The sequence below is a fragment of the Notechis scutatus genome, chromosome 1 (assembly GCF_049901735.1).
Source record: "Notechis scutatus isolate UNSWTSFEM ecotype Mainland chromosome 1, rNotScu1.2, whole genome shotgun sequence".
NCBI lineage: Eukaryota > Metazoa > Chordata > Lepidosauria > Squamata > Elapidae > Notechis > Notechis scutatus.
This window is the reverse complement of record NC_142009.1, coordinates 7,602,926-7,628,237: the sequence shown is the minus strand read 5'-3', so window position 1 is coordinate 7,628,237 and position 25,312 is coordinate 7,602,926. Positions and strand designations below refer to the sequence as shown.

At 44.1% G+C, this 25,312-nt stretch overlaps 1 protein-coding gene across 6 annotated transcripts in view; it reads right to left on the bottom strand.

Moving 5' to 3' along the window:
- Positions 1-25,312, bottom strand: part of BCAS3 (BCAS3 microtubule associated cell migration factor) — a 624,015-nt gene that overhangs the window by 35,826 nt on the left and 562,877 nt on the right. For all 6 annotated transcript variants that reach the window (XM_087956170.1, XM_087956184.1, XM_087956163.1 and 3 more), the window contains one exon: positions 625-795. In XM_087956170.1, coding sequence (XP_087812296.1) covers positions 625-795 — 171 coding nt within the window. The remainder of the gene's footprint in view (positions 1-624; positions 796-25,312) is intronic.

Below are 25,312 nucleotides of genomic sequence, written 5' to 3'. Positions count from 1 at the left end.
CCAATCCTAGGGAACTGGCTAAGGCATTCCTCCTCAACGTGTCAATCTCCAGATGTGGGGCATCCGAACTCCCATCCTGCTGTCTGAGAGAGTGGACTATGCTAGTAGGGGAGTGATGGGAGTTGTAGTCCCTCAGGCTCGAGCAAAGAAAGGGCTGAGGAAAGTAACCAAGCAACAACAACAAAGGAACAAATTGGAATTTATTTCCCCCGTGAAATCCCAGCCTGATCCGGAAGCATTTATAGCCCTTGAGGTCAGGGGCCAAGAGCTGAAAACCAGAAGCTGATCCGAAACTTCCTCCATCCCCAGAATCATGTAACCCCAGAGAGCCTCAGCGGGAACATCTGTGCTTTAGATTCAAGGCCTTTCTGGACCATTGTTGGCCGGAAAAATGCAATTTTTATTTTTATTTTGGGGAGTTCCAGGAATATACGGGAAGGGACGAGGGCAGCCGAGCCCCAGTGGCTTTATAAATAGGCCAATGATGGGTTCCTGGGAAATGCCCTTTTTACCCACAGGAACAAAAAAAACTGGGAAGAACGGAAGGTTATAAATGAATGAAAGGAAATCACCATTGGGTAAGAGAGGGGCGTCTTGAGTTCTGATCACACGTCTCCTTTGTACCTGTTCCAGATGCTGCCGCTACGTCCCGGCTGGGTGACTCAGACATGGCATCGGCCAGCCTTTCCCGAAGGCCCTCGTCCGTTTGCTCCAGGGAAGACAGGTGGCGCAGCCCGAAGCTCTCGGGCCAACTTCCGCAGACTTCCAGGAGGGTCATGCTCCGGTCAAAGGTCCCTGCAAGAGAATCCGGCAAAGGTGAGAATACAAGGGACTCCTCGGCTTACGACCGTTTGTAGAGTGACCGTTTACGATGGCAAAAGGGGACCGTTTACGATGGCAACTGCTAAAAGGGGACTTGGGTTTGGTCCTGGCGCTCACGGCCGTTGCAGCGTCCCAGGGTCATGTGATCAAAAATTCGGGCACTTGGCAACTGGCGTGTACTTATGACGGTTGCGCTGTCCTGGGTTGCACACGTTCGAAGAATTAATACCTAAAAACCTTATAAACGAGTCAAGCACACAGTCATGAAATCTTTTGCATTTCTAGCAGGAAGTAAATCGAAGTGAATGCTTTGCAGAGAAAGGGATTGCCAGTAGTTTAAAAGAACATGCTATGTCCTAATAGACCAGTGTCTCAAGACTATGGTAACTTGAAGATGTGTGGACGTCAACGCCCAGAATTCTTCAGCTGTCTCTTCGTGATTGGCCCCAAAGTCACCCAGCCAACTTTCGTGCCTAAGGAGGGACTATAATTCATCATCATACAAAACCTTTGCTAGATCAATACTCGAATACAGATCATCTGTCTGGAATCCGCACTGTACATCGGACATTAATACAAGTCCAGAAGTATTTCACGAGAAGAGTTACTACATTCCTCTGCTCGCAACAGAATACCTTATATCACCAGGCTTGAAATTTTGGGCTTGAACAACCTCAAACTATGTCGCCTATGGTTGGACCTAAGCACAGTACTCAATATTATCTGCTACAATGTCCTACTAGTCAATGACTACTTCAGCTTCAACCGCAACAATACAAGAGCACACAACAGATACAAACTCAATGTCAAGCGCTCGAAACTTGATTGCAGAAAGTACGACTTCAGCAACAGAGTGGTCAATGCCTGGAATGCACTACCTGACTCTGTTGTTATATCCTTAAACCCCCAAGATTTTAACCTCCATCTGTCGACTGTTGACCTCACCCCATTCCTAAGAGGTCTGTAAGGGGCGTGCATAAGTGCACCATTGTGCCTACCATCCCTGTCCTAATGTCTCCTTTTATTTCATGTATGAACAATCATGTTTATATTTATACCTATTATCTTGTAAGCGATTGACAAATCAAATAAATAAAAATAAAATAAATAAAAGTCACCCAGCCAGTTTTCATGCCTAAGGAGTGACTAGAACTCACAGTCTCTGGGTGATTGGCCCAGAGTCATCCAGCCAGCTTTCATGGCTAAGGTGGGACTAGAACTCTTTCTAACCGAGTGCCTTAACTACTAGACAAGCTGTTTCTCAACCTGGTTGACTTTGGCGGTGGCCTGACGGTGACACAAACCAGGGACCGTAAACCCAAGACGGAGCAACCAAACAAAGGGAGAGACCGCCATTCGAGATGCAGGTGCAAAATTAAAAAATACATTGCAATGTCCTACCTGTCAATGAATACTACAACTTCAACCATAACAACACAAGAGCACACAATAGATACAAACTCAAGGTTAATCGCACCAAACTTGATTGCGGGAAATATGACTTCAGCAACAGAGTGGTCCATGTCTGGAATACTCTATCTGACTCTGTAGCTTTTTCCCCAAACCCCAAAAACTTTAACCTTAGACTGTCTACTATTGACCTCACCTCTTTCCTAAGAGGTCTGTAGGGGGCGTGCATAAGCGCACCAATGTGCCTACCGTCCCTGTCCTATTGTTTCTTTTTATATTTCTTATACGTATCCATTTCATGTATTCATAACTATGTTTATCCTTATACCTATTTCTTCTAAGCGATTGACAAATCAAATCAAATAAAAATCCAACACACAGCTTAAACAATAATAATTGCCTCAACTCGCAGTTGTTTTCCTAATTCCCCCCCAAATATGAAAATAAAAACCTGACATTTGACTAAATGCAAAGATTAGATTGCGGCCTCCAGATCACTTCAAAGTATGTGTGTGTGTGTGTGTGTGTGTGTGTGTGTGTGTGTGTTACACACACACACACACACACACACATATATATATATACATACACACAGAAGCCTATACAGAAGCCTGATGATGGCAGATGAGATTCTGCCAAAACGTTGCTACAACTTTAAAAGCACAACTACAATGACGTGGGAAAATACCCGAACAAAGCTGAATGCCATACATGTAAGTACCCTGAAAACTTAAGAATATATATATATATATACATATACATATATATACATATACATATACATATACATATACATATACATATACATATACATATACATATACATATACATATACATATACATATACATATACATATACATATATATATATATATATATATATATATATATATATATATATATATATATTTATTGGTATTTTCCACGTATTGTAGTTCTTTAAAGTTGTAGCAACGTTCAGCAGAATCTCATCTGCCATCATCAGGCTTCTGGGAAAATGACGTGGGAAAATACCCGAACCAAGCCGAACACCATACATGTAAGTACCCGCGAAAACTTAAGAAAACATATATATATATATATATGTGTGTGTGTGTGTGTGTGTGTGTGTGTGTGTGTGTGTGTGTGTGTGTGTGTGTGTATGTATATCTATATGTATAGTATATACCGGAGGCACTTACACCATGGGGGCTGCCTGGGAAGGGCAGCCGTTCAATCACCCCCCCTTGGAACGAGATTACAGGGGTAGCTTTGACTCTGGATGGCATACCGTTTCGCTCGGCAATTAGGTAACCGAATCTGCAGGCCTGGTTTTTGCCATTCGGCTGCCTGGCAGGCAGGAAGGAGAAGCGATGGCCCGGCTTTTCTCTTGAGTTAAAAGCCCAGCCACCCTTGGCCAGTTATCAGGGGCCTGGAGCGCCCCTTTGATCAGCCGTCAGGGAAGGATCTGCAGAGCTGCCCAGTTTCACAGCTCACTCTTGGCCTCTTGACAGGTCGTCATAGAAAGGGCGAGAGACCAGGTCCCGGCGGCAGGCGTCGCTTCCTCTGATAACTTGGCCGAAGGACGGGGCTGATAACGGGGTGGTAAACACGCAGGGCCGGCCCCGGCTAATCCATGGATCAGCAAAGAGGGCAGATAAGGGGGCACCCGGATGCCCTCCGCCCCCGAAGAAATCAAACCAGAGTGGGATCAAAGCCCTTGGCTTGGCTTTTTTATTGTTGTTTTTCTGGGCTTGGATCAAGGAGGAGGAGGAGGAGGAGGTTAAAGAGAAGAAAAGAATGAGATGAAAAGGAGATGGAGAAGAGATGGAAGGAAATAGGGAAGAGGAGAAGGAGGCTAAACTTTCTGAAAGTGGTTTCTGGAGACCATCAGAAGGTCTATCCTCCTCCTTCCCCCTTTCTCTTTCCATCTCTTCTCCTTCTCCACCTTCTTCATCCCCATCTTTTCTTCTCTTTAAGCTTCTTTTCCACCTCCTCCATCTCTTCTCCTCCTTCTTCTGCCTAATCCTTCCTCTCTTCCTCCCCCTTTTCCCCTCCTCCTCTTTCTCCTCCATCTCTCCTCCTCCTCCTTCCCCCTCCTCCTCTTTCTCCATCTCTCCTCTTCCTTTTCCCTCCTCCCTTTCTCCTTCCATCTCTTCTCCTTCTCCATCTCCTTCATCTTCCTCTTTTCTCCTCCTCCTCTCTCCTTCTCCTCCTTTTCCCTCCTCCCTTTCTCCTTCCATCTCCTTCTCCATCTCCTTCATCACCACCTTTTCTCCCCCCCTTCTCCCCCTCCCTTTCTCCTCCATCTCTCCTCCTTCTCCATCTCCTTCATCTCCATCTTTTCTCCTCCTCATTCATCTCCTCCTTTTCCGTCCCCACTCCTCCTACTGTGGTCGAGGCCCATTGTAGGTTCCAGAGATGGTTGGAGAGAGTCAGAAGAGAGAGGCCTAAAGCTGCAAAACCCATGAAGAGCTATTAACGGCAATGCGATAGGTGGTCATTTGAGGGCCAAGACCAGAGATTAACTGTGCCCGAAAGCTTTATTGGGAATAGAGACCATGCAGGAGTTCAGCCTTGATTTTTTAAAATCCAGTCTAATCTCCACGAAGCTATCCCACAGACATGCTGGTGAGAAGCGTTGCTGCAAAACCTTCAACTTGACCACATGTGATCCATCGGTCTATTCCGCCCCCCCAAAAAAATACAACATCCATTTTCCATGATAGATGATCTGACACAGGTAGTCCTTGATTTACAACCATCTGTTTAGTGGACTTTCAAAGTTACAATGGCACTGAAAAAAAAAGTGCCTTAGGACTATTATTCAGACTTACAACCGTTGCAGCATCCGCATGGTCTTGGGACCAAAATTCAGATTTATTTATTTTTTGGCAACTGACTCATATTTATGATGGTTGCAGTGTCCTGGGATCCCCTTTTGCGACCTTCTGACAAGCAAAGTGACTGGAGAAACCTGATTCACCTAACAACCGTGGTTACTCACTTAATACCTGCAGTGATTCACTTAACAATGGTGGCAAGAAAGCTCATAAAATGGGGCAAAAGTCACTTATCAACTGTCTTCCTTAGCAATAGAAATGTTGGCCTACGTAGTGACCCCAGCCTTCATTGTATGCTGGGTGTGTTATTTGAGGATGTTCATTGCAGGGTTACTGTGTTTATAAGTTTTAAATATTGTGTACATTGTTTCATCATTCTGAATAGGGAAAGCAATAAAAAACAGAAACAAATCACAAGCATTACAAATTTGGAAAGCAATGGGAGGCTTATTACCTGGCTGGAAAGTTCTAATGGTTTATTTCACTTGTTTTTAATATATCTCTATACCTATCTCTCTCCCTCTCACTATCTATCCATCCATCATCTGTCTGTCCCTGTCTGTCTGTCTATCTATCTATCTATCTATCTATCTATCTATCTATCTACCTACCTACCTACCTACCTACCTACCTACCTACCTACCACCTGTCTATTATCTACCTACCTATTTTATCATCTATATATATCTCATCTATCTCACCTATCTCTCCATCCATCCATCATCTACCTACCTACCTACCATCTATATCTATCTATCTCATCTATTTCACCTATCTATCTATCCATCCATCCATCAATCCACCCATCCATTTATCTATCTATCATCTATCTATGTATCTCTATCCATCTGTCCATCTATCACCTATCTCTATCCACCCACCCACCCATCCATTTATCTATCTATCATCTATCTATGTATCTCTATCCATCTGTCCATTTATCACCTATCTCTATCCATCCATCCATCCATTTACCTATCTATCATCTAGCTATGTATCTCTATCCATCTGTCCATTTATCACCTATCTCTATCCATCCATCCATCCATTTACCTATCTATCATCTAGCTATGTATCTCTATCCATCTGTCACCACCTATCTCTATCCATCCACCCACCCATCCATCTATCATCTATCTACCTCTATCTTCCACCTATCTATCTTTCTATCTATCTGTCATCTATCTACACACACACACACACACACACACACACCTCTACCTGTGGCCCCCGTTAAATTGTCTCTGGGATTTTATTTCAAAACAAGGAAGAAAACAGAAACCATACATAGGCAGTCCTCCACTTACATAAACAGGTTGCATAGTGCCGTTTGAAGTTATGACAGACTTTCCCCCAAAGGAACTTACTATCTGATTTCAAAATTGTGATGGCCAGTTCCTCAGTGGTCACATGATCGCATTTTGGGTGCTCAGCAACCATTTGCAATGTCCTGGGGTCACATGACCACCATTTACGATGTTTCCCCTCCCCCCAGAAACCAGCAAAAAATGCCCGTCGTGAACAATGGATTTGCTTAACAACTGTGTTCCTTTAATGATGGCGGTGTCTGCCTTTACAACAAAAACCATACTGATGGTATGATGAGGACTAGTCCCTTATTCCTTAGCAGTCCTCTCTAATTACCAACCCAGGAGCAGAAATCTCTATTTCAGGTCCACACATTTACCCTGTTGAGAACATGTCCTGGACACTTGTCACAAAATGGCAGCTGGGAAAAGCTGCTTGGCCAGGAGGCTGGACTAGAAGACCTCCGGGGTCCCTTCAAACTCTGTCATTCTGTTATTTTACTTTCTCACGGCAGGTTGTCTCCTCCTCTTACCTGAGAGCCAAGCCAAGGGAAGAAGGGCACCTCTGCCTTTAGAGCTGGTTGCTTATGTTAGCCAGCAACTGTTGGGAAGATTTAATCAACACATTGAAAACCACCTAATTAATTGATTTAAGATTCTTCAGAGGAATCTTTTCAAGAGATAGAAGCGGCATTCCAGGCCAGGCGCCCCTCCCTAGCATCTGCCAATTTATCTCAGCTTCCCCTGACAACCACCTGTTTTGCGTTAATGGCCTCTTGATTGCCTAATTTATTTGCCCGCTTTCAAATGGAAATACGTGTTATTTTTCTTTCCCCTGTTCTGGAAATTCCCGCCCTGTTATTTTGTCTTATTTATTTTTTTTAACCTTAATCGTTTTCGGGGATAGGATGTGAATAAGCAGCTCACGTCCAGATATGTTTCTTAATTCCTGTTTTTTTTTTTTAATGATTTTATGCAACATTAAAAAAAAAAAACTAAAATTAAAACCAGGGCATGCTGATATGAAGTAAGAAGAAAAAAGAGATGTTGAGGAGAAAGCTTAAAAGAGCAAGAAAGAAAAGGAAAAAAGAAAAATGGGAAGGAAAGAAAAAAAAAAAATGGAAAAGAAAGTGAAAAAAAAGAAAAATGGGAAATAAAGAAGAAAGAAAGAAGAAAATGGAAAAGAAAGAAAAAAGAAAAATGGGAAGGAAAGAAAAAAGAAATAAATAAAATGGAAAAGAAAATTTAAAAAAGAAAAATGGGAAAGAAAGAAAAAAATGGAAAAGAAAGAAAAGGAAAATAAAGAAAAAAAGAAAAATGAGAAAGAAAAAAGACAGAAAATTGAAAAGAAAGAAAAAGGAAAGAAAGAAAAGAACGAAAAAATGGAAGAGAGAAAAAAGAAAAATGGAAAAGAAAGAAAAATGGAAAATGGAAAAGAAAGAAAAAAAGAAAAATGGGAAAGAAAGAAAAAATGGCTTTTGGTCATCTTTGCAGTAGTTATAAATACAATTATATATATTTCTCTTTCTGCAAAGTTGCATCCTGACTCTCTTCTTTACATAACCTATGACGTTTCTTAATTCTAAGTGATCTTTTGAAGTATACAACCAGCCAACAACCAAGTATAAAATGCAGGGCTGTTTTTATTAATCAAAGTAGTCGTTTCCAAATTCTTCACCTTTATCACAACTGGATTTCATGTGAGAAACCTAATATACACACACAGACCCAAACACGCAAAGACCTGCTCAGCCTGTACTGATTCAGTTAACAACGGTGGCAAGAAAGGTTGTAAAATGGGTCAAAACACGCTTAACAAATGACTCCCTTACTGATAGAAATGTTGGGCTCGATTGTGGTTGTAAGTCGAGAACTACCTGTATTTTAATGTTTGGAATTATAATTTTTTTAAAAATATGAGAATAAACAGAAACGCATCCATTGGAAACAGAGTAATTTTACACCGAACTGCAATGCCGGCTGTTTTTAATAAGTCATTTTTGATCTGACCGAAAAGTCTGGGACGTATAAGTTCTATCTCGCTGGCACTAACTTGCCAAAACTAAGGAAAACCTTGATTTTTTTTGTTTGTTAGAGGCAACCGAAAAAGCACACCATCTCGTTTCGCTTAAGAAAACAGGCAGGTTTATCGGAGGCCAGGATCAACCCTTGCGGTGTGTTGCGTGTTTGTGTAGAAATGCCTGCAAAAAGAAAAAAAACTGTGGAAAAGGAATCTCATTGGACCCACAAATATATGTGAGGAAGGAGAGTGGAAATTGATTTTATTTTTAATCATTGACGGGAGGAAGGCGGTGTGCGTTTGTGCGTCTGTTTGTGTTGCATTTGATTGGAACAACAAAAGTTTTCAATTATACCACAAAAACCGAGGATGGATTTGCATAAATCTGTGAGAAAAAGTGCCAGAGTTTTAAAGTCAAAGAATTCAACATTTTGACTGAATTTTCTTTGAAGACATAAAAAGATTTTTATTGATCTCAAAATTTCTGGGGAAGGGGCCTGTTTTGACTTTTTTCTTCCCCCATCCCCCCAAGGGAGTTCCTGCATCCAGCTTCCAAAAATTATGGTCAAAATTTCTGGCCAAAACATTTATAATACAGGTAGTCCTTGACTTATAACCACAGCTGAGGGCAGAATTTCTGTGGCTCAGCAAGGCGGTCTTTCAGTGAGTCCTGCCTGATTTGAAAACCTTTTTGCCCTGCTTGTTAAGCAGTTATTAAGTGAATCATGCGGTCATAAAGCGAATCCAGCTTCCCATTGATTTTGTTTGTTGGAAGCCAGCTGGGAAAATCGTAAATGGCGATTATATGACCCTGAGATGCTGCAGCTGTTTTGTAAATACATGCCAATTGACATGTGCTTGAATTTTGATCACATCAACACGGGCTGCTGGAAGAGTGGTAAATGTGAGAATTTTTCAGTCAGCCCTTGGAAGCCTTAAGATGTTTGGACTTTAACTCCCAGAATTCCCCAATCTTCCCTTAAGAACTTTAAGATTTGTGGATTTCAACTCCCAGAATCCCCCAGTCAGCCCTTGGCAGCTTTAAGCTGTGTGGACTTCAACTCCCAGAATCCTTCAGCCTGCCCTTGGCAGCTTTAAGATTTGTAGAATTCATTCCCCATAATTCCTCAGCCAGCCCTTGGCAGCCTTAAGATATTTGGACTTCAACTCCCAGAATCCCTCTGCCAACTCTTGGAAGCCTTAAGATGTCTGAGACAACTCCCAGAATCCCTCAGTTGGCCCTTGGAAGCTTTAGGACAGGAGTCTTCAAACTTGACTGCTTTAAGACTTGTGGACTTCAACTCCCAGAATTCCTCCTCCAGTCATGTTAGCTCAGGAATTCTGGGAGTTGAAGTCCACAAGTCTTAAACTTGCCAAGTTTGAAGACCCTTCCTTTAAGATGGGTGGACTTCAACTCCCAGAATTCCCCAGTTAGCCCTTGGCAACTTTCAGATGTATAGAGACTTCATTTCCCAGAATTCCTCAGCTAGCTCTTGGCAGATCTATGATAGGTTGGGAAAACCCCTGGGATTTCTTATGCCAGCTGAAAAAGGTAAAAGACTAAGTGGGTTCACGGCCAGTTGGGGCCAACATCTGGAGCTACAGCTGGATGTCAGGCCAAGTTTCTGGGACCTGGATCCGCAAGGGCGTTTGCAGAAGAACAAACCTAGACAATTGACATCCGCAGAAACCTCAGCTCTGCCCTGTCCCTTGTGCTTAATCACTCTCTGCCAAGGTTCCACAGAGATTTTAAAGACATATAAAAAGTCACATCCAACTCATGTGGTTTCAATTTTTAAGGGTAGGGAGTCAAGTGGTAAGTAACTCGAGCAGGAATTCCTTGCTGTGTTTGCAATGGCAAGAACAATTGGAATATTTGGGGAGGGGGCGATCTGATTTTTACCAAGGGATCTCTTTTTTTTAAATTGTTGGTATGTGCATACATACGCATGTGTGCATTGCTGCTGGAGCCTGTCAATCCGGAGTCAATCAAATATATTCTTAAGGAATAAATAAATAAAAGAGTTTGGTCTACTTGTTGAAAAAAAGCAGGTTAGAAACCAGGAGACAGTGAATTCTAGTTCTGCCTTAGCTATGAAAGCCGGCTGGGTGACTTTGGGCCAATCGCCCGGAAACTGAGTTCTATTCCTGCCTTAGCCATTAAAACTGGCTAGATGACTTTGTGCCAATTACCAGGAGACAGTGAATTCTAGTTCCGCCTTAAGCATGAAAACTGGCTGGGTGACTTTAGACCAATCACCAGGAGACACAGAGTTCTAATCCTGCCTTAGCCATGAAAGCCAGCGGGTGACTTTGAGCCAATCGCCAGGAGACTCCGAGCTCTAGACCTGTCTGCGGTGGGACTAGAACTCACATCTCCTGGTTTCTCAGCCAGCACCCTAACCACTATACCTAATTTTTCAAAACTATGCATGCAATAACAATAAAATTTCAGCACGACGGTCTGACTTTTGACCCTGCAGGCCAGGCCTTGTTCTACTCTGAATCTATTAGTATGATACACTGAGAATTGCACACCTAAAAGTGGACAGGGGCAAGTTCCAATTTGGTGTGTGTATGTGTGTGTGTACTCTTAAGGAGTGAAATGGCGCTTTAACTCCTACCCTCAAAATGGCTATAGAGCACTGCACACCAGAACAACTAGACACAAGGACGGTTTTTCCTCCCATGCTAAATAACTAATCGCCACAACACTGTCAAACCATTTACAAAGTCTGCACTACTATTACTGTTAATCTTCTCATCACTCCTTATCACCCATCCCCTCCCACTTGTGACTGTATGACTGTAACTTTGTCGCTTGCATCCTTACGATTTATATTGACCGTTTCCTAGTATGATTTGATTGCTTATTGTACCCTATGACTATCATTAAGTGTTGTACCTGATGATTCTTGACTCTTGATTAATTTATCTTTTCTTTTTATGTACACTGAGATCATTTGCACCAAGACAAATTCCTTGTGTGTCCAATCACGCTTGGCCAATAAAGAATTCTATTCTATTCTATTCTATTCTATTCTATTCTATTCTATTCTATTCTATTCTATTCTATTCTATTCTATTCTATTCTATTCTACTCTACTCTACTCTACTCTACTCTACTCTACTCTACTCTAATTCTATTCTATTCCCGCTTGGTCAGGCTAGCACCATCTGGGCCCCGATTCTGATCAACACTCGGCTTAGCGCCTTCCTGGCCTGATTCAAACTCACCCTCCTTCTCTAAACTTGCATACAGAGAGGGCTCCAGGGACGGATGTATGACAGTTAATGCGAGTCTTGCAAATCTGTGAAATTTCCCTGGGTTTGCCTCCCTGGCTTATCCTTTAAACGTGAAAATTGAAGTCCAATTATTCTGCCCCAACCGTTGTGACCAGAGGCAGCACCTGGACTTCATGGGAAAAGATGGCAAAAAAAGGGTTCAGCCTGAAATTTGCATGCATGCAAATCTGGATTTAGAGAGGAGAATTAAACAAAGGAGAGGATATCAAATGAGTAGGGCACTGGAGACCAAAACGTGTGATGAATGATTGCAGGAACTGGGCCTGGCTAGTCTAGTGAAGAAAAGGACCAGGGGTGAAATTATAGCAGTCTTCCAATATCTCAGGGGCTGCCCCAAAGAAGAGGGAGTCAAGTTATTCTCCAAGCCCCTAGAAGATTCTAGAAAGAGTGCAGAGAAGAGCAACCAGGATGATGAGGGGATTGGAGACTAAAACGTATGCAGGAACTGGGCCTGGCTAGTCTGGGGAAGAGAAGGACCAGGGGAGACAGGATAGTAGTCTTCCAATATTTGAGGGGCTGCCACAGAGAGGAGGAAGGGGTCAAGCTATTTTCTAAAGCATCTGAAGGCCAGACAAGGAATAGTGGATGGAAACTGAACAAGAACAGATTCAACCTGGAACAAGGAAAAACTTTCTGACAGTGAGAACAATCAACTCATGGAACAGAAGTTGCCCTCAGAAGTTGTGGGAGTGTCATCACTTGAGACTTTCTAGAAAAGATTGGATCTGTCAGAAATGGTATAGGGTCTCCCGCTTGGGCAGGGGGTTGGACTAGATGACCTACGAGGTCCCTTCCAACTCTGATTATCTGTTATCTCTTCCTTCCTTCCTTCCTTCCTTCCTTCCTTCCTTCCTTCCTTCCTTCCTTCCTTCCATCCATCCATCCATCCATCTTTTCTTTTATGTACACTGAGAGCATTTGCACCAAGACAAATTCTTTGTGTGTCCAATACTTGGCCAATAAAGAATTCTATTCTATTCTATTCTATTCTATTCTATTCTATTCTATTCTATTCTATTCTATTCTATTCTATTCTATTCTATTCTATTCTATTCTATTCTATTTTCTATTCCTTCCTTCCCTTTCCTTCTTTTTTCCTTCCTTGCTCTCTTCCCATCTTCCTTTCTTTTTCTTTTTCTTTCCTCTTCCCCCTTCTCCTTTCCTGTCCCTTCTTGCATGCTCAAATGCAAAAAGGGGAAACATTTCTCCTTTTGTTTTGTTTTTAGTTTGTTTTGATAGCCCCTCTGCCACAGAAAATGGCGCCCGGGTCTGTTTCCAAGGGGGCCCCCGTGGGCCAAATCGAAGCATCCCGCAGGCTGGATCCAGCACATCGAAGCATCCCGCGGGCCTTGAGTTTGACAATCCTGCTCTAAACCCTAGAAATTTTATTCGGCCCCTGCTTTTCAGATTTTTCAGGAAGTCTTGGTTGGAGATCATGAAGTCTTTTTTTTTTTTCAAGGAAGCTAAGGTTCCCCAAAGACACAAAAATTCAGCTCCCAATACCACAATCGGTGGGCCTGGAAAGTGAGGAGTGGGGTTAGGGTGGGGGTAGAGGAGAAATATTATCCCCGGCACAATTAAAAGCACAACTTTCATCATGAGCTTTCCTTGTACCATCGACTTTCGGCCGGTTCCCTTTTACAGAAACCTGCGGTAATCTGGACTTGCCGCCTGTGAACCAAACCAGAGACATCTGCAAATTGGATCTGCGTTTCTCTTCCTTTAAATGATTAAAAAAAAAAAAGGAAAAAATATGGGAAGAAACACTTCCATATGGATGAATCCAAGCCTGACCGGTCAGCGCAAAAGATACTTCAAACACAATAGAACAGGAAGTCTTCTCCCCCCTGGTTGTTGTTAAAAACTAAAGGGAGGGGATCCCTCATTGAAAACCCTTTGCCCTCCTCAAAGAGTTGACACTGAATCCATCCATTTATCTGTCTGTCCCATTCAGTTGCCTTACCAAGTTGGGGAAACTATTCGACAGCTTAATGAGCCCTTAATCGGCACATTTTGCTTATTATATAGCAAAAAGGTTGGAGGAAGGCTGGGCTTTGGGCCAAAACACTCATGCAAAGGAGTCTCTCTTTCTTTCTTTCTCTCTCTCTCTCTCTCTTTCTCTCTCGCCTAGCAAAAGTAAACTCACTTTAAACAGTTTTGTAATCTTGGACTGAATATATTCCAAAACTTTGCACGCCCACCCGAAATGTCCCAGCGGTTTGAAAAGAATGGTGGTCCTTTCTCCACTCCTGTTTATTAATTTTTTTGTGTGTGTATGTGTAAAAAAAGAAAGAAAGAGGCAGGCAGGCAGGCAGGAGGAAAGAAAGAAAGAAGGAAAGGAGGAAAGGAAGAAAGAAAGGAAGGAAGGCACTCCTCCACTCCAAAAGCAGAAGGTGTTGGCAAAAGAAAGAAAGAAAGAAAAGGAAGGAAGGAAGGATGGATGGAAGGAAGGAAGGAAGGAAGGAAGGAAGAAGGAAGGAAGGAAGGGAGGAAGGAAGGAAGGAAGGAAGGAAGGAAGGAAGGAAGGAAGGAAGGAAGGAAGGAAGGAAAGGAAAAAAGGAATAAGGAAAGAGAAAGAAAGAAATTAAGAAATTAAGAAAAGAACTCCTCCACTCCAAAAGCAGAATGCATTGGCAAAAGAAAGGAAAAAAGGAAGGAAAAGAAGGAAGGAAAAAAGAAAGAAGAGAGAAGAAGGAAAAAAGGAAAAAGGAAAGAGAGAGAAAGAAATTAAGAAATTAAAAAAAGAACTCCTCCATTCCAAAAGCAGAATGTGTTGGCAAAAGAAAGAAAGGAAAAAAGGAAAGATAGAAAGAAAAAAAGGAAAGAAGGAAAAAAGAAAGAAGGAAAGAGAGAGAAAGAAATGAGGAAATGAAGAAAAGAACTACTTCATTCCAAAAGTAGAATGCATTGACAAAAGAAAGAAAGAAAGAAAGAAAGAAAGAAAGAAAGAAAGAAAGAAAGAAAGAAAGAAAGAAAGAAAGAAAAAGGGAAGGAAGGAAAGCAAGAAATTAAGAAAATAACTCCTCTACTCCAAAAACAGAATGTGTAGACGAAAGAAAGGAAAAAAGGAAAGATAGAAAGAAAAAAAGGAAAGAAGGAAAAAAGAAGGGAAGAGAAAGAAATGAGGAAATGAAGAAAAGAACTCCTTCATTCCAAAAGTAGAATGCATTGACAAAAGAAAGAAAGAAAGAAAGAAAGAAAGAAAGAAAGAAAGAAAGAAAGAAAGAAAGAAAGAGGGAAGGAAGGAAGGAAGGAAGGAAAGAAAGAAATTAAGAAAATAACTCCTCTACTCCAAAAACAGAATGTGTAGGCGAAAGAAAGAAAGAAAGAAAGAAAGAAAGAAAAAGAAGAAAGGAAAGAAAGAAAGAAAGAGAGAGAGAAAGGAAGGAAGGAAGGAAGGAAGGAAGGAAGGAAGGAAGGAAAGAAAGAAATTAAGAAAATAACTCCTCTGCTCCAAAAACAGAATGTGTAGGCGAAAGAAAGAAAGAAAGAAAGAAAGAAAGAAAGAAAGAAAGAAAGAAAGAAAGAAAGAAAGAAAGAAAGAAAGAAAGAAAGAAAGAAAGAAAGAAAGAAAGAAAGAAAGAAAAGCATTCCACCACTCCAAAAGCTGAATGCTTTGGCGTCTCTTCTGTTTTGACCTTCTCCATCAGGGAGGGAAAGCCGGTGAAGAGCCCTTCTCCTAAAGGGGAATTTGGTAAACAGCAGGGGCTTAAGGCGTTTGGGCCCCGCGTGGTCCATTATGAAAGCAAAGAATGGTCTGGAGACACCGCCAATAGATAAGTCGGGTGGGGAGTCGCGGGGGGAGATAGTTGGGCCTTAATCCTCTTACACACACAGTTTGGCGTCTGGTGAGACAAAAGATACAGACGCAAAAGCCTCTTGAGAAGCTGTGTCCCGACAAGGAAGAGCAGGCAGGACTCTCGGAGGGGAGACAGCAGTCTGGAGAAGAAGACAAAATGCGGGGAGGATTAAAACGTGGAATCGTAGGGCTTGAAGGGGCCTTGGAGGTCTTGTAGTCTCACTCCTTGTTCAAGCAGGAGAACAAAGGTTGTCCGGTCTATTTTCGAAACTCTCCAGTGACGAGAGCACCACAATTCCCAAGGGGAAGCTGTTCCATTGATTAACGGTTCTCACAGTCAAGGAATTTCTCCTTACTTCTAGATGGGAATCTCTCTTTAAGAACTTGCACCCATGACTTCTTGTCCTGCCTTCTGGTGCTTTGGAGAAGCCTCTCGTCTTTGTGGCAGCTCCTCAAGTATTGGAAGGAAGCTATTGTGTCGTTCCCGCCACCCCTTAATCTTGGAATACGGCATCCAGTTTTGGTCACCACGACATAAAAAGGACGTTGAGACTCTAGAAAGAGTGCAGGGAAGAGCAACAAAGAGGATTAGGGGACTGGAGGCTGAAACATATAAGTTGCTGGAATTGGGTATATATGTCTTGTTTAATGAAGAGAAGGACTAGGGGTGACATGATAGCAGTCTTCCAATAACTGAGGGGTTGCCCCAAAGAAGAGGGAGTCCAGCTATTCTACAAAGCACCGGAAGGCCAGGACAAGAAGCAATGGATGGAAACTAATCAAGGGGAGAACCAGCCTGGAACTAAGGAGGAATTTTCTGACAGTGAGAACAATTAACCAGTGGAACTACTTGCTTCTAGAAGTTGTGAATGCTCCAACACTGGAAGATTTTAAGAAGAGATTGGACATCCTTGATGTAGGGTTTCCTATCTGAATAGGGATTGGATTAGAAGATCTGCAAGGCAGTGGTGGGATTCAATTTTTTTTTTACTACCGGTTCTGTGGGTGTGGCTTGGTGGGCGTGGCATGACGCGCGTGGCAGGGGAAGGTTACTGCAAAATCCCCTTCCCTCCCCATCCCACTAGCCTGCTTTCCAGCTCCATTCTCCTGTGCAGGGCAACCAAAGAAGACCCAGCCAATCAGCTGGGACTCAGGAGGCGGAGAATAAGATGTGGGCGGGGCCAGTCAGAGGCGGGATTTGCCAGTTCTCTGAACTACTCGAAATTTCCGCTACCGAACCTGCTGAATCCCACCTCTGCGTAACTTTGAAGCCTTTCCGCTGTAACTTCGAAGGGTCCCTACATGAACCGCCCTATGTCGAGGACTACCTGTACTTAAGATGCCCTGTTATTCTGCATTCTGTATTTCCAAGGGTTGTCTGAATTTGCTGAGACAATCGTACCCGGTCACTGCACATTTTAGTGGGGGAAACTATGGCTTCCTGTTTGGGATGGGGCTACGAAGGGGAAACCCCACAATGCAAGTGAATAAGATCCCATCAGTAAGATATTGAATCATGCCATTAGATCAGCAGTTGCCCACCAGTGGGCCACAAGAAAATTTTGGTGGGCCGCAGAGAAATGTCACCCCCAGAGCACCCCACAAAGCAATTAATCCAGGCTGTGCAGAAACACAAGGCTGCGCCGCCAACATGGCCTGCACGGAACCCTCCCCGCCCACTCACTCCTTACCCGACAAACTTGCCTGCTAACTTGCTATTTTTCCTTTTTTTCCCCCCAACCATCGGCTGTTCTGCTGTTCCGGGAGATTTAGATTAGATACGAAGCAGGAAATGGTTGGACTTGCTGCTTTCTAGCTAGTCTTTAGATCTTCAGCTCTGCTTTTAAGCACAGCCGAACCTCCCTTAGGACTGAAGGTTCTATTATTCAGTGCAGACTCATGGCAAGCAAATTTTATGTGACAGAGCTAGCCAATAGCAGATAGATAGATCTCTGAATCAATCTGTGATTCTGTGAACAACTCAATCTGCTTGCCTGATTTTGGGTAAAAGTTGCTCTTTTTTTTATAAAAATTCAATATTTATATAAATATTTATAATATTTACATACAAGCCATGTCCAGCCAGTCACATGACCACCAATTCACACCCACAAATTAGGACATGCCCACAGAACCAGTTAGTGGTCCGTGGAATTTAAAATAAAGAGTTTGGTGGTCCCTAAGGTCCAAAAGATTGGCGACCCCTGCACTAGATCATGTTTCTGCTCTGCTTTAAAGAAAGGGGGAGGATCCAACCCAGGTAGTCAGAGGCGGTATTTGCCGGTTCTTCGAACTACTCAAAATTTCCACTACCGGTTCTCCAGAACCGGTCAGAACCTGCTGAATTATCACCTCTGCTCCAAAGTCCCTTCCAATCCCGTTAATGAAGGAGATAAGCAACCTAGAACTAAGGAGGAATTTCCTGACAGTGTTCTGACCCACACTCTTTTCCGACAAATCAAACACAATTCAAAAAGAACAGAAACCTTGTAATGCTTTTACAAAATAATTAGCTGTGATAAGCACAAGGCTTGCCAAACTGTGCGAGACTGCCAAAAGATAACAGACAAGAAATAATTTGCAATACAAGAACCTTCAAATACAAACTTAGGATACTGGAATGCCCACAAGGCTGGAGTTTCAAAACGTCTTTGTCTTCTGCAAAGTATGTTTGTTTCACAGCTGGCTTTTATCTTCTTGAAGGACGGGCTATTACCTTACAGCTTTACTCCCGAGTTGCCCGTGCTGTTGTAACTGCTCTTTCCTCTAAGCAATCCTGCACACATGCGCACTTGGCACAGGCTCCTCGGGAACCTCCTCATCACTGCTGACAGCTCCCACAATCTCTGAAGGCAGCAGTCCACTCCCTAATGGTCCTGGCCCCTCATCCGAGTCCTCGCTCTCCTCAGCCGTCCGTACCTGCTGCCGGCTAACCACAACAGACAGTGAGAACAATTAATCAGTGGAACAACTTGCCTCCAAAAGTTGTGGGTGCTCCAACACTGGAAGTTTTTAAGAAGAGATTGGACAACAATTTGTCATGTATTTATGACGGTCCCGTGGTCATGGGATCCCCTTTAGCGCCTTCCGACAAGCAAAATCAACGGGCAAGTCAGATTCACTTAACAACGGGGTTGCTAACTCAACAACTACAGTGATTCACCCTATCAAATGTGACAAGAAAGGCAAGAGAGAAAGAACTGTGGCTAGAAAGAAGTTCCTTGAAGATGGGCTCCGGTACGTGTCCCGAAAGCTCGGAAGACTAAACTTCTTGTCCCAGTGGATTGGATCCTGCGACATTATCCTGGGACACATATATTCGCCTTCATTCAATCGTGTGGCAAGAAAGGCCGTAAAATGGAACGCAGCTCATTAAAAACTGTCTCACTGAATGACGGATGTTTTGGGCTCCGTTGTGGTCGTAGGTCGAGAACAATCAACCAATGGAACAGAAGTTGCCCTCGGAAGATGTGGGAGCTTCATCACTGGAGGTTTTTAAAAAGAGATTGGACTGCCCTCCGTCAGAAATGGTGTAGGGTCTCCCGCTTGGGCGGGGGGGGGGTTGGACTAGATGACCTACAAGGTCCCTTCCAACTCTGATTATCTGTTATCTGACAATGGACTGCCTGCCATACCCTAATTAAATGGGAAAATGGAGGCTGCCTGTTAACGTTTACTGTAGATGCAAGGGAAGCAAAAAACAACAACAGAAAAATGGAAAGGAAAGGAGGAAGAGCAAAGCTTAATGGCATTTATAGTCAAAATTAAAACTTTAGAAGGAATTTTGGAGCTCCCCGTAAAGTATGCAGTGACATCTGGGACTGTAATCAGGAAGGGAAAAAGAGGGGAGAGAAAAATAAAATAAAAAGGAAACTTGCTTTCAAGCGTTGCCAAAGAAAACAGCCAAATAACAAATCCACTTTGCAGATCATCAATCTAGTGGGGCGTTTGCCAAGGTAAATAGTACAAGGCAAAAAAAGAAAAAAAAAAGTTTTGCTTTGCAAACTAGGGAAGTTGGGCAGTTGTGTACAGAAGTTGGCTTCCACCATTGCCAGGCTGGGCTGGGACCTGGAACTGCGCAGACACACACACACAAAATGTCAACCACACTGGATTGAAACACACAGACACCCGAAGGCAAGGTCTGGAGTTGTGACAAGTCTCTTTTGCTTCGATTACACACGAATAAAAGATCGTCCCTGCCTGTTGTCATTCCTACTTTCTGGGGGAGGGGAAGGGATTTATTATGTTTATGTTTTTATTATGTTATCATGTTTTCCCAAAAATAAGACCCCCCTCTCTCTCTCTCTCTCTCCTCTCCCTGTCTCTCTCTCTCTCTCACACACACACACAAAGCCACCAAAAAAAGGTACCAGGTCTTATTTTCGGGAGACGTCATGCACTAACTCAGGGGTCCCCAACCACGGTCCACGGACCGTGCACGTCCGCGGAACAGGTCCTACCGGGCCGCTGGCTTGCTGGCGCCGCCATCTTTTTGATGAAAAGTGCTTCCGGTGAGCTTTTCCGGGTGAAAGCTCACGGGAAGCAGGTTTTCATCAAAAAGATGGCGCATGCGCTCGGTGAGCTTTTCCGGGTAGAAAGCCATTTCTACCCGAAAAGCTCACGAGCGCAGCGCCATCTTTTTGATGAAAAAGTGCTTCCGGTGAGGTCACCGGAAGCACTTTTTCATCAAAAAGATGGCGGCGCCAGCTGATGCCGGTACCGGGCCAGCGGCGTAAAAAGGTTGGGGATCACTGCACTAACTAACCTCACTTGCATGTGTTTCGCCCCTGGCCTCCTTTTCACTGTCAGAGGCCTTCAGGAACTACTTCTTCTTTTGCGACCGGCAAGGCTTTTCTGAAGGCCTCTGCAGCGATAAAAGAGCTCTGGATCGATCCAAAGCTTTTTTACCAGCTGCAGAGGCCTTCAGGAAAGCCTTGCCAGCTGCAGAAGAAATGAGCTGGCAAGGCAGGTGTCGGCATATGTGCGAGGCCTGGCTACAACTGTCCAAAGGTAAGTAGTAGAGCAGCTCCACCACCCCCGTCCCCACTCTAGCTTAATTTTTTCCTGTCCACTCTGGAGTGGGTGGGATCTTAATTAGGGCTTATTTTGGGGGATAGGGCTTATATTGGGCGCATGTGCAAAAATCAAGTTAGGACTTAACTTTCAAGATAGGTTGTATTTTTTTTTTTTTTTTTAGAGAAACAGGGTATGGTGGGGGTCCCTAACCCCTCCCCCTGGTCCATGGACCGGCACCGGGCCATGCAAACTGGCGAAGCCCCATTAGCGGGATGCAGGCACTACACAAAACAACACCCTTTCTGGTCCTTGGAAAACCTTCTCTTCACGGAACCGGTCCCTGGTGCCCCCAAATTTGGGGCTGCTGTATGATGGCACCCCAAGAAGAACCAGAACCCCAAGAAAAGGCCAGCCAAAGAAGGTTCCCCACTACAGGTAGCACTGGAAAAAAAAAAGCCCTTCCATTCCCCACCATTCCATCGGAACCGAAGAAGCTTCTTGGATGAGAAGTGAAACCTTTTCAAGGAAAAAAGAAAAAGTAACTTTTTGAAAATGCACCTTTGGGTCTCTGAAAGAAGCGATTTGCAACAAATCCTGGCCCTACGACTTCGTTAATTTTAATAGCGGCTTAATTACAAGGAGTCCTCGATTTACAGCCATTTGTTTAGCCACTGTTCAAACAAAATTGGAAAAAAAACAACCCGTGATTTACAACCAGTCCTCGCACTTCAGGGGTAGGGCTGGTGGGGGTTTGCAGGGGTTCAGGAGAGCCCCTAGCTTAGATTCTGTGCAGTTTGGAGAACCCCAAATCCCACTACTGGATCCCACGTAGCCCGTTTTGGATGCAGATAAGTGCAGGGCGCCCACGGAGGCTGGCGGAGGGCGAAAAGTGGGCCTCCCAGAAGTTCAGGAACTCCAGAAACGGGCCTGTTTCTGGCTTCCAGAGAGCCTCCGTAGCCCAGGGAGGCCCTTTTTGCTCTGCCGGAAGCTCAAGGAAAGCCTCCGGAGTCCGGGGAAGGCAAAAATGCCCCCCCCCCACTGTGGTGCAGGAGGCCGATTAGGCCACGCCCACCATGGCCACGCCCACCCAGCAACCGGGCAGAGAGTGAGCTTCACCCATCCCACTTACAGCTTCGTTAACTTTAGCAATTATAGGCAGTCCTCAACTTACAGCCATTTGATTAATGGCAGTTGAAAATACAACAGCATCGAAAGCCGTGACTTATGACCGGTCCTCGCTCTTACAACCGCTGCACAATCTGAGCACTTGGTGACATGTATGAATTTACGATGGTTGCACATTTTGTGGTCGTATCCTCATTTTCCCAACTGGCTTTCAGCAAGCAAAATCGGGGGGGGGGGGGATTCATTTAACGACTGAGTGATTCACTTTAACAACTGCAGTGATTTGTTCGACCCCCGTGGCAAACGAGGTCACAAAATTGGGTGTGACTCACTTAACAACCAACTTGTCTAGCAATGGAAATTCTGCCCCCATTGTGATCGTAAGTTGAGGGTTACCTGTACTTTTAAGGTGCTGCTCTGCTTTTAAATCCTCACCTGAAGGACAGCCATCCTCAGCATACTCTAACCAGTTATAAGAATAATTGCCATCTTTCCTAATAGAAGTGACGGTCTGCCGTGATTCCCTTAACGGCTATTCCAAGAAAGGTCATAACATGGGACCAAATTCATTTAGCACTGTCTCGCTTACTAACGGAAATTTCATCCAGGCCGTCCTCAACTTGCAACAGTTCATTTAGTGACTGTTCAAAGTTACAATGGCCCTGAAAAAAGCGACTTATGACCATTTTCTTGTACTTAGGATAAAATTCAGTTAACAACTGTCTTGGTTAGTAACAGGAATGTTGTAGTCATAAGCTGAGGACTTCTGGGAGTCCTCCCCCCACTTTAAGGCGGTCTCTGTATTCTAGGAGTCGCTGGCTGCTCCAGTGAGAATCGATCCAGGATTGCGAGCACACAATTTTGCTACTTACTAGATTCCGTTTCCACCCCACCCAACCACCCGTTCCTCACTCAGTAGTTTTAAGGCTCTCGAGATAAATAATTGAAAAAAGAATAATTGTTTGAAACACACATTAACAATTCAGGAATAAGAGAGGACTCAACTCTCTTTCAAAGGTTTTCAATGTTCTTGGGAGAGCCAGTCTGGCCTAGTGGTTAAAGCAGCAGGCCAGAGAGCGGGTGGCCATGAGTTCTAGTTTGATCTCAGGCATGAAAGCTGGCTGGATATCATTGGGCCAATCACCAGGAGACGGTGAGTTCTAGTCCCACCTTAGGCATGAAAGCTGGTTGGGTGACTTTGGGCCAATTACCAGGAGATGGTGAGTTCTAGTCCCACCTTAGGCATGAAAGCTGGTTGGGTGATTTTGGGCCAATCACCAGGAGACAGTGAGTTCTAGTCCCACCTTAGGCATGAAAGCCGGTTGGGTGATTTTGGGCCAATCACCAGGAGACGGTGAGTTCTAGTCCCACCTTAGGGATGAAAGCTGGTTAGGTGACTTTGGGCCAATCACCAGGAGTTGGTGAGTTCTAATCCCATTTTAGGCATGAAAGCCAATTGGGTGATCCTCAACCAATCACCAGGAGATGGTGAGTTGTAGTCCCGTCTTAGGCATGAAGGCCAATTGGGTGACTTTGGGCCAATCACCAGGAGACAGTGAGTTCTAGCCATTAAAGCTGGCTGGGTGATTTTGGGCCAGTCCCTTTCCCTCAGCCCAAGTCACCTCACAGGGTTGTTGTTATGGGGAAAATAGAAGGAAGAAGGAGTATGTGATATGTTCGTCGCCTTGAGTTGTTTATAAAAAAAAAAGAAAAAAAAAGGCAGGATACAAATAAATAAATGAAGGCAAAACAGGTTGCATTAATTTATGAGAAGGGCACAAGCATGGCTTGTTTCAAGGAAGAAATAAAAACTTCATAAATTTGCTTCAGGGTTGCAGGCCTACAACCGAAAGCCTCCATTTGAAAAACAAAACAAAACATAACACACAAACCCTCACAGACACACACAGACACACCCAGCCCAGGTTAATAAAGATCAATTCTTAAACCTGGAAGCGACTGAATCGAGAACTGGGAGGCAAAGTTGGGAGGCGGAGACGGGATGGGACCAGGAAACAGTTCTGCTTTCATTTTGCCGATGAGATAAAATCTGGCTCCGTGTCCCCATATTTTTGCATTTTAGGAAAGACGATATAAAACATCAAACGGTGACTTCCACCCTGCCCTGCCCCCACTCTCTTCTCTCTCTCTCTCTCTATGAATGCAAGCAAAATGATAATTTACGACGGCTGCAAAACATTTATTGGAGAAACAGGGCCTTTGTGTTCGGCATGCGATTTATAGGGCCGTAAAAAAGCAAGCAAGCAAGCAAGCAGCAGAAGAGCCCAAGCCATAACTTGTGTGTTTATAGGAATAATAATCTTAAATGTGTTTGGTTAAAACAATTCAGAGATCGTCTCTTCCCAACCGGATTATTGCGCGGAAAAGCCTCTTGGATCGAGGCTTTAAATTCCTCTCAAGCCATAAGGAGAAAAATGGAGGCTGCCCAGGAGAGGGGCAACCGACAGCTTCATTCATCGACGAAAGGGTGGCTCCGACGTTGTGATTAACAATAACAACAACAGCAACCACATGCCGTCATTTATTTTTTTTACAAAGCCAGCTACTTGACTTACCCATGTGTTTCACTTAACAACAGAAACGTCAGGCCACAATTATTGCCCGAAATTTCTGTTGTTAAGTGAAACAGACGGGTGAAGGGAGTTTTACAAGCTTTCTTGCCGCAGCTGTTCAGGGAACGTTGTTAAGTGCCGTTGTTCAATCAGGTTGTGAAGTGCGCCTGGCCTCCCCCAGTTGCCTTCGCTTGCGCAGGGGGTCGCCAAAATACGACGACTGCCTCGGGACGCTGCAACGGTCACAAATATGAATCAGTTACCAAGGGGCTGAATGTTGATCACGTGACCATGGGGAATGGTTCGAATCGTTGTGTTGGCAGAAATTATCCTTCTGGGTTCAGTTCCAAGTGGGGAAGAAAGACAGTGGAAAGATGGAGGCTGTTTGGAAAGATGGTTTAATGGTGGACGGGACCCCATGGCTTGGAGCTCCAAAGTGAAAAGGACGATCACATGCTTCAGGATGTTAGGTGAAGGAAAAGAAGAAGGGCAGGCATGCTGAGGGTGCCTGGGTTTTATACCCTCTGTTGGGATTTGAATTTGAGCTTGTATTCTGATTGGTTGTCAGGCTCCCATGGGGCCATGCAGGGGCAACTCTGTAGGCCAGTGGTGGCTAACCTTTTTGGGCTCCTGTGCCAAAAATTGTGCACGCTGGTGCTCGCGTGCCACCACCCAGAAGGCAATGTGCGCCCCCTACCCCCTGCATGCACAATCCCCCCACCCCCCATACCTGCACTGCACCTCACCTGATTTTTGGATGGTTTGAGGCCTTTTTGGCCTCCTCTGCAGGCTGAATAGGCCCATTTAGTTACTTCCGGTATGAACAGGAAGTGACAAAATGGGCCTATTTGGCCTGCAGAGGCTTTTTTCAAGCCTTTGGAAGGCCCAAAAAGGCCTCAAACCAGCCGAAAATCAGCTGTGAGGCACATACATGTGCAGTGAGGTAAGTTTGCCTGCGGCTTGTGTGCCTGCCCAAATGGCACTCCGTGCCACCTGTGGCACACGTGCCATAGGTTCGCCATCACGGCTGTAGGCTGTCCTGAGTCCCAGGCTTGGTTGAGCCTTGCTGGATGATGATGACGTAATGAAAAGGCTTTGGGCAATTCCT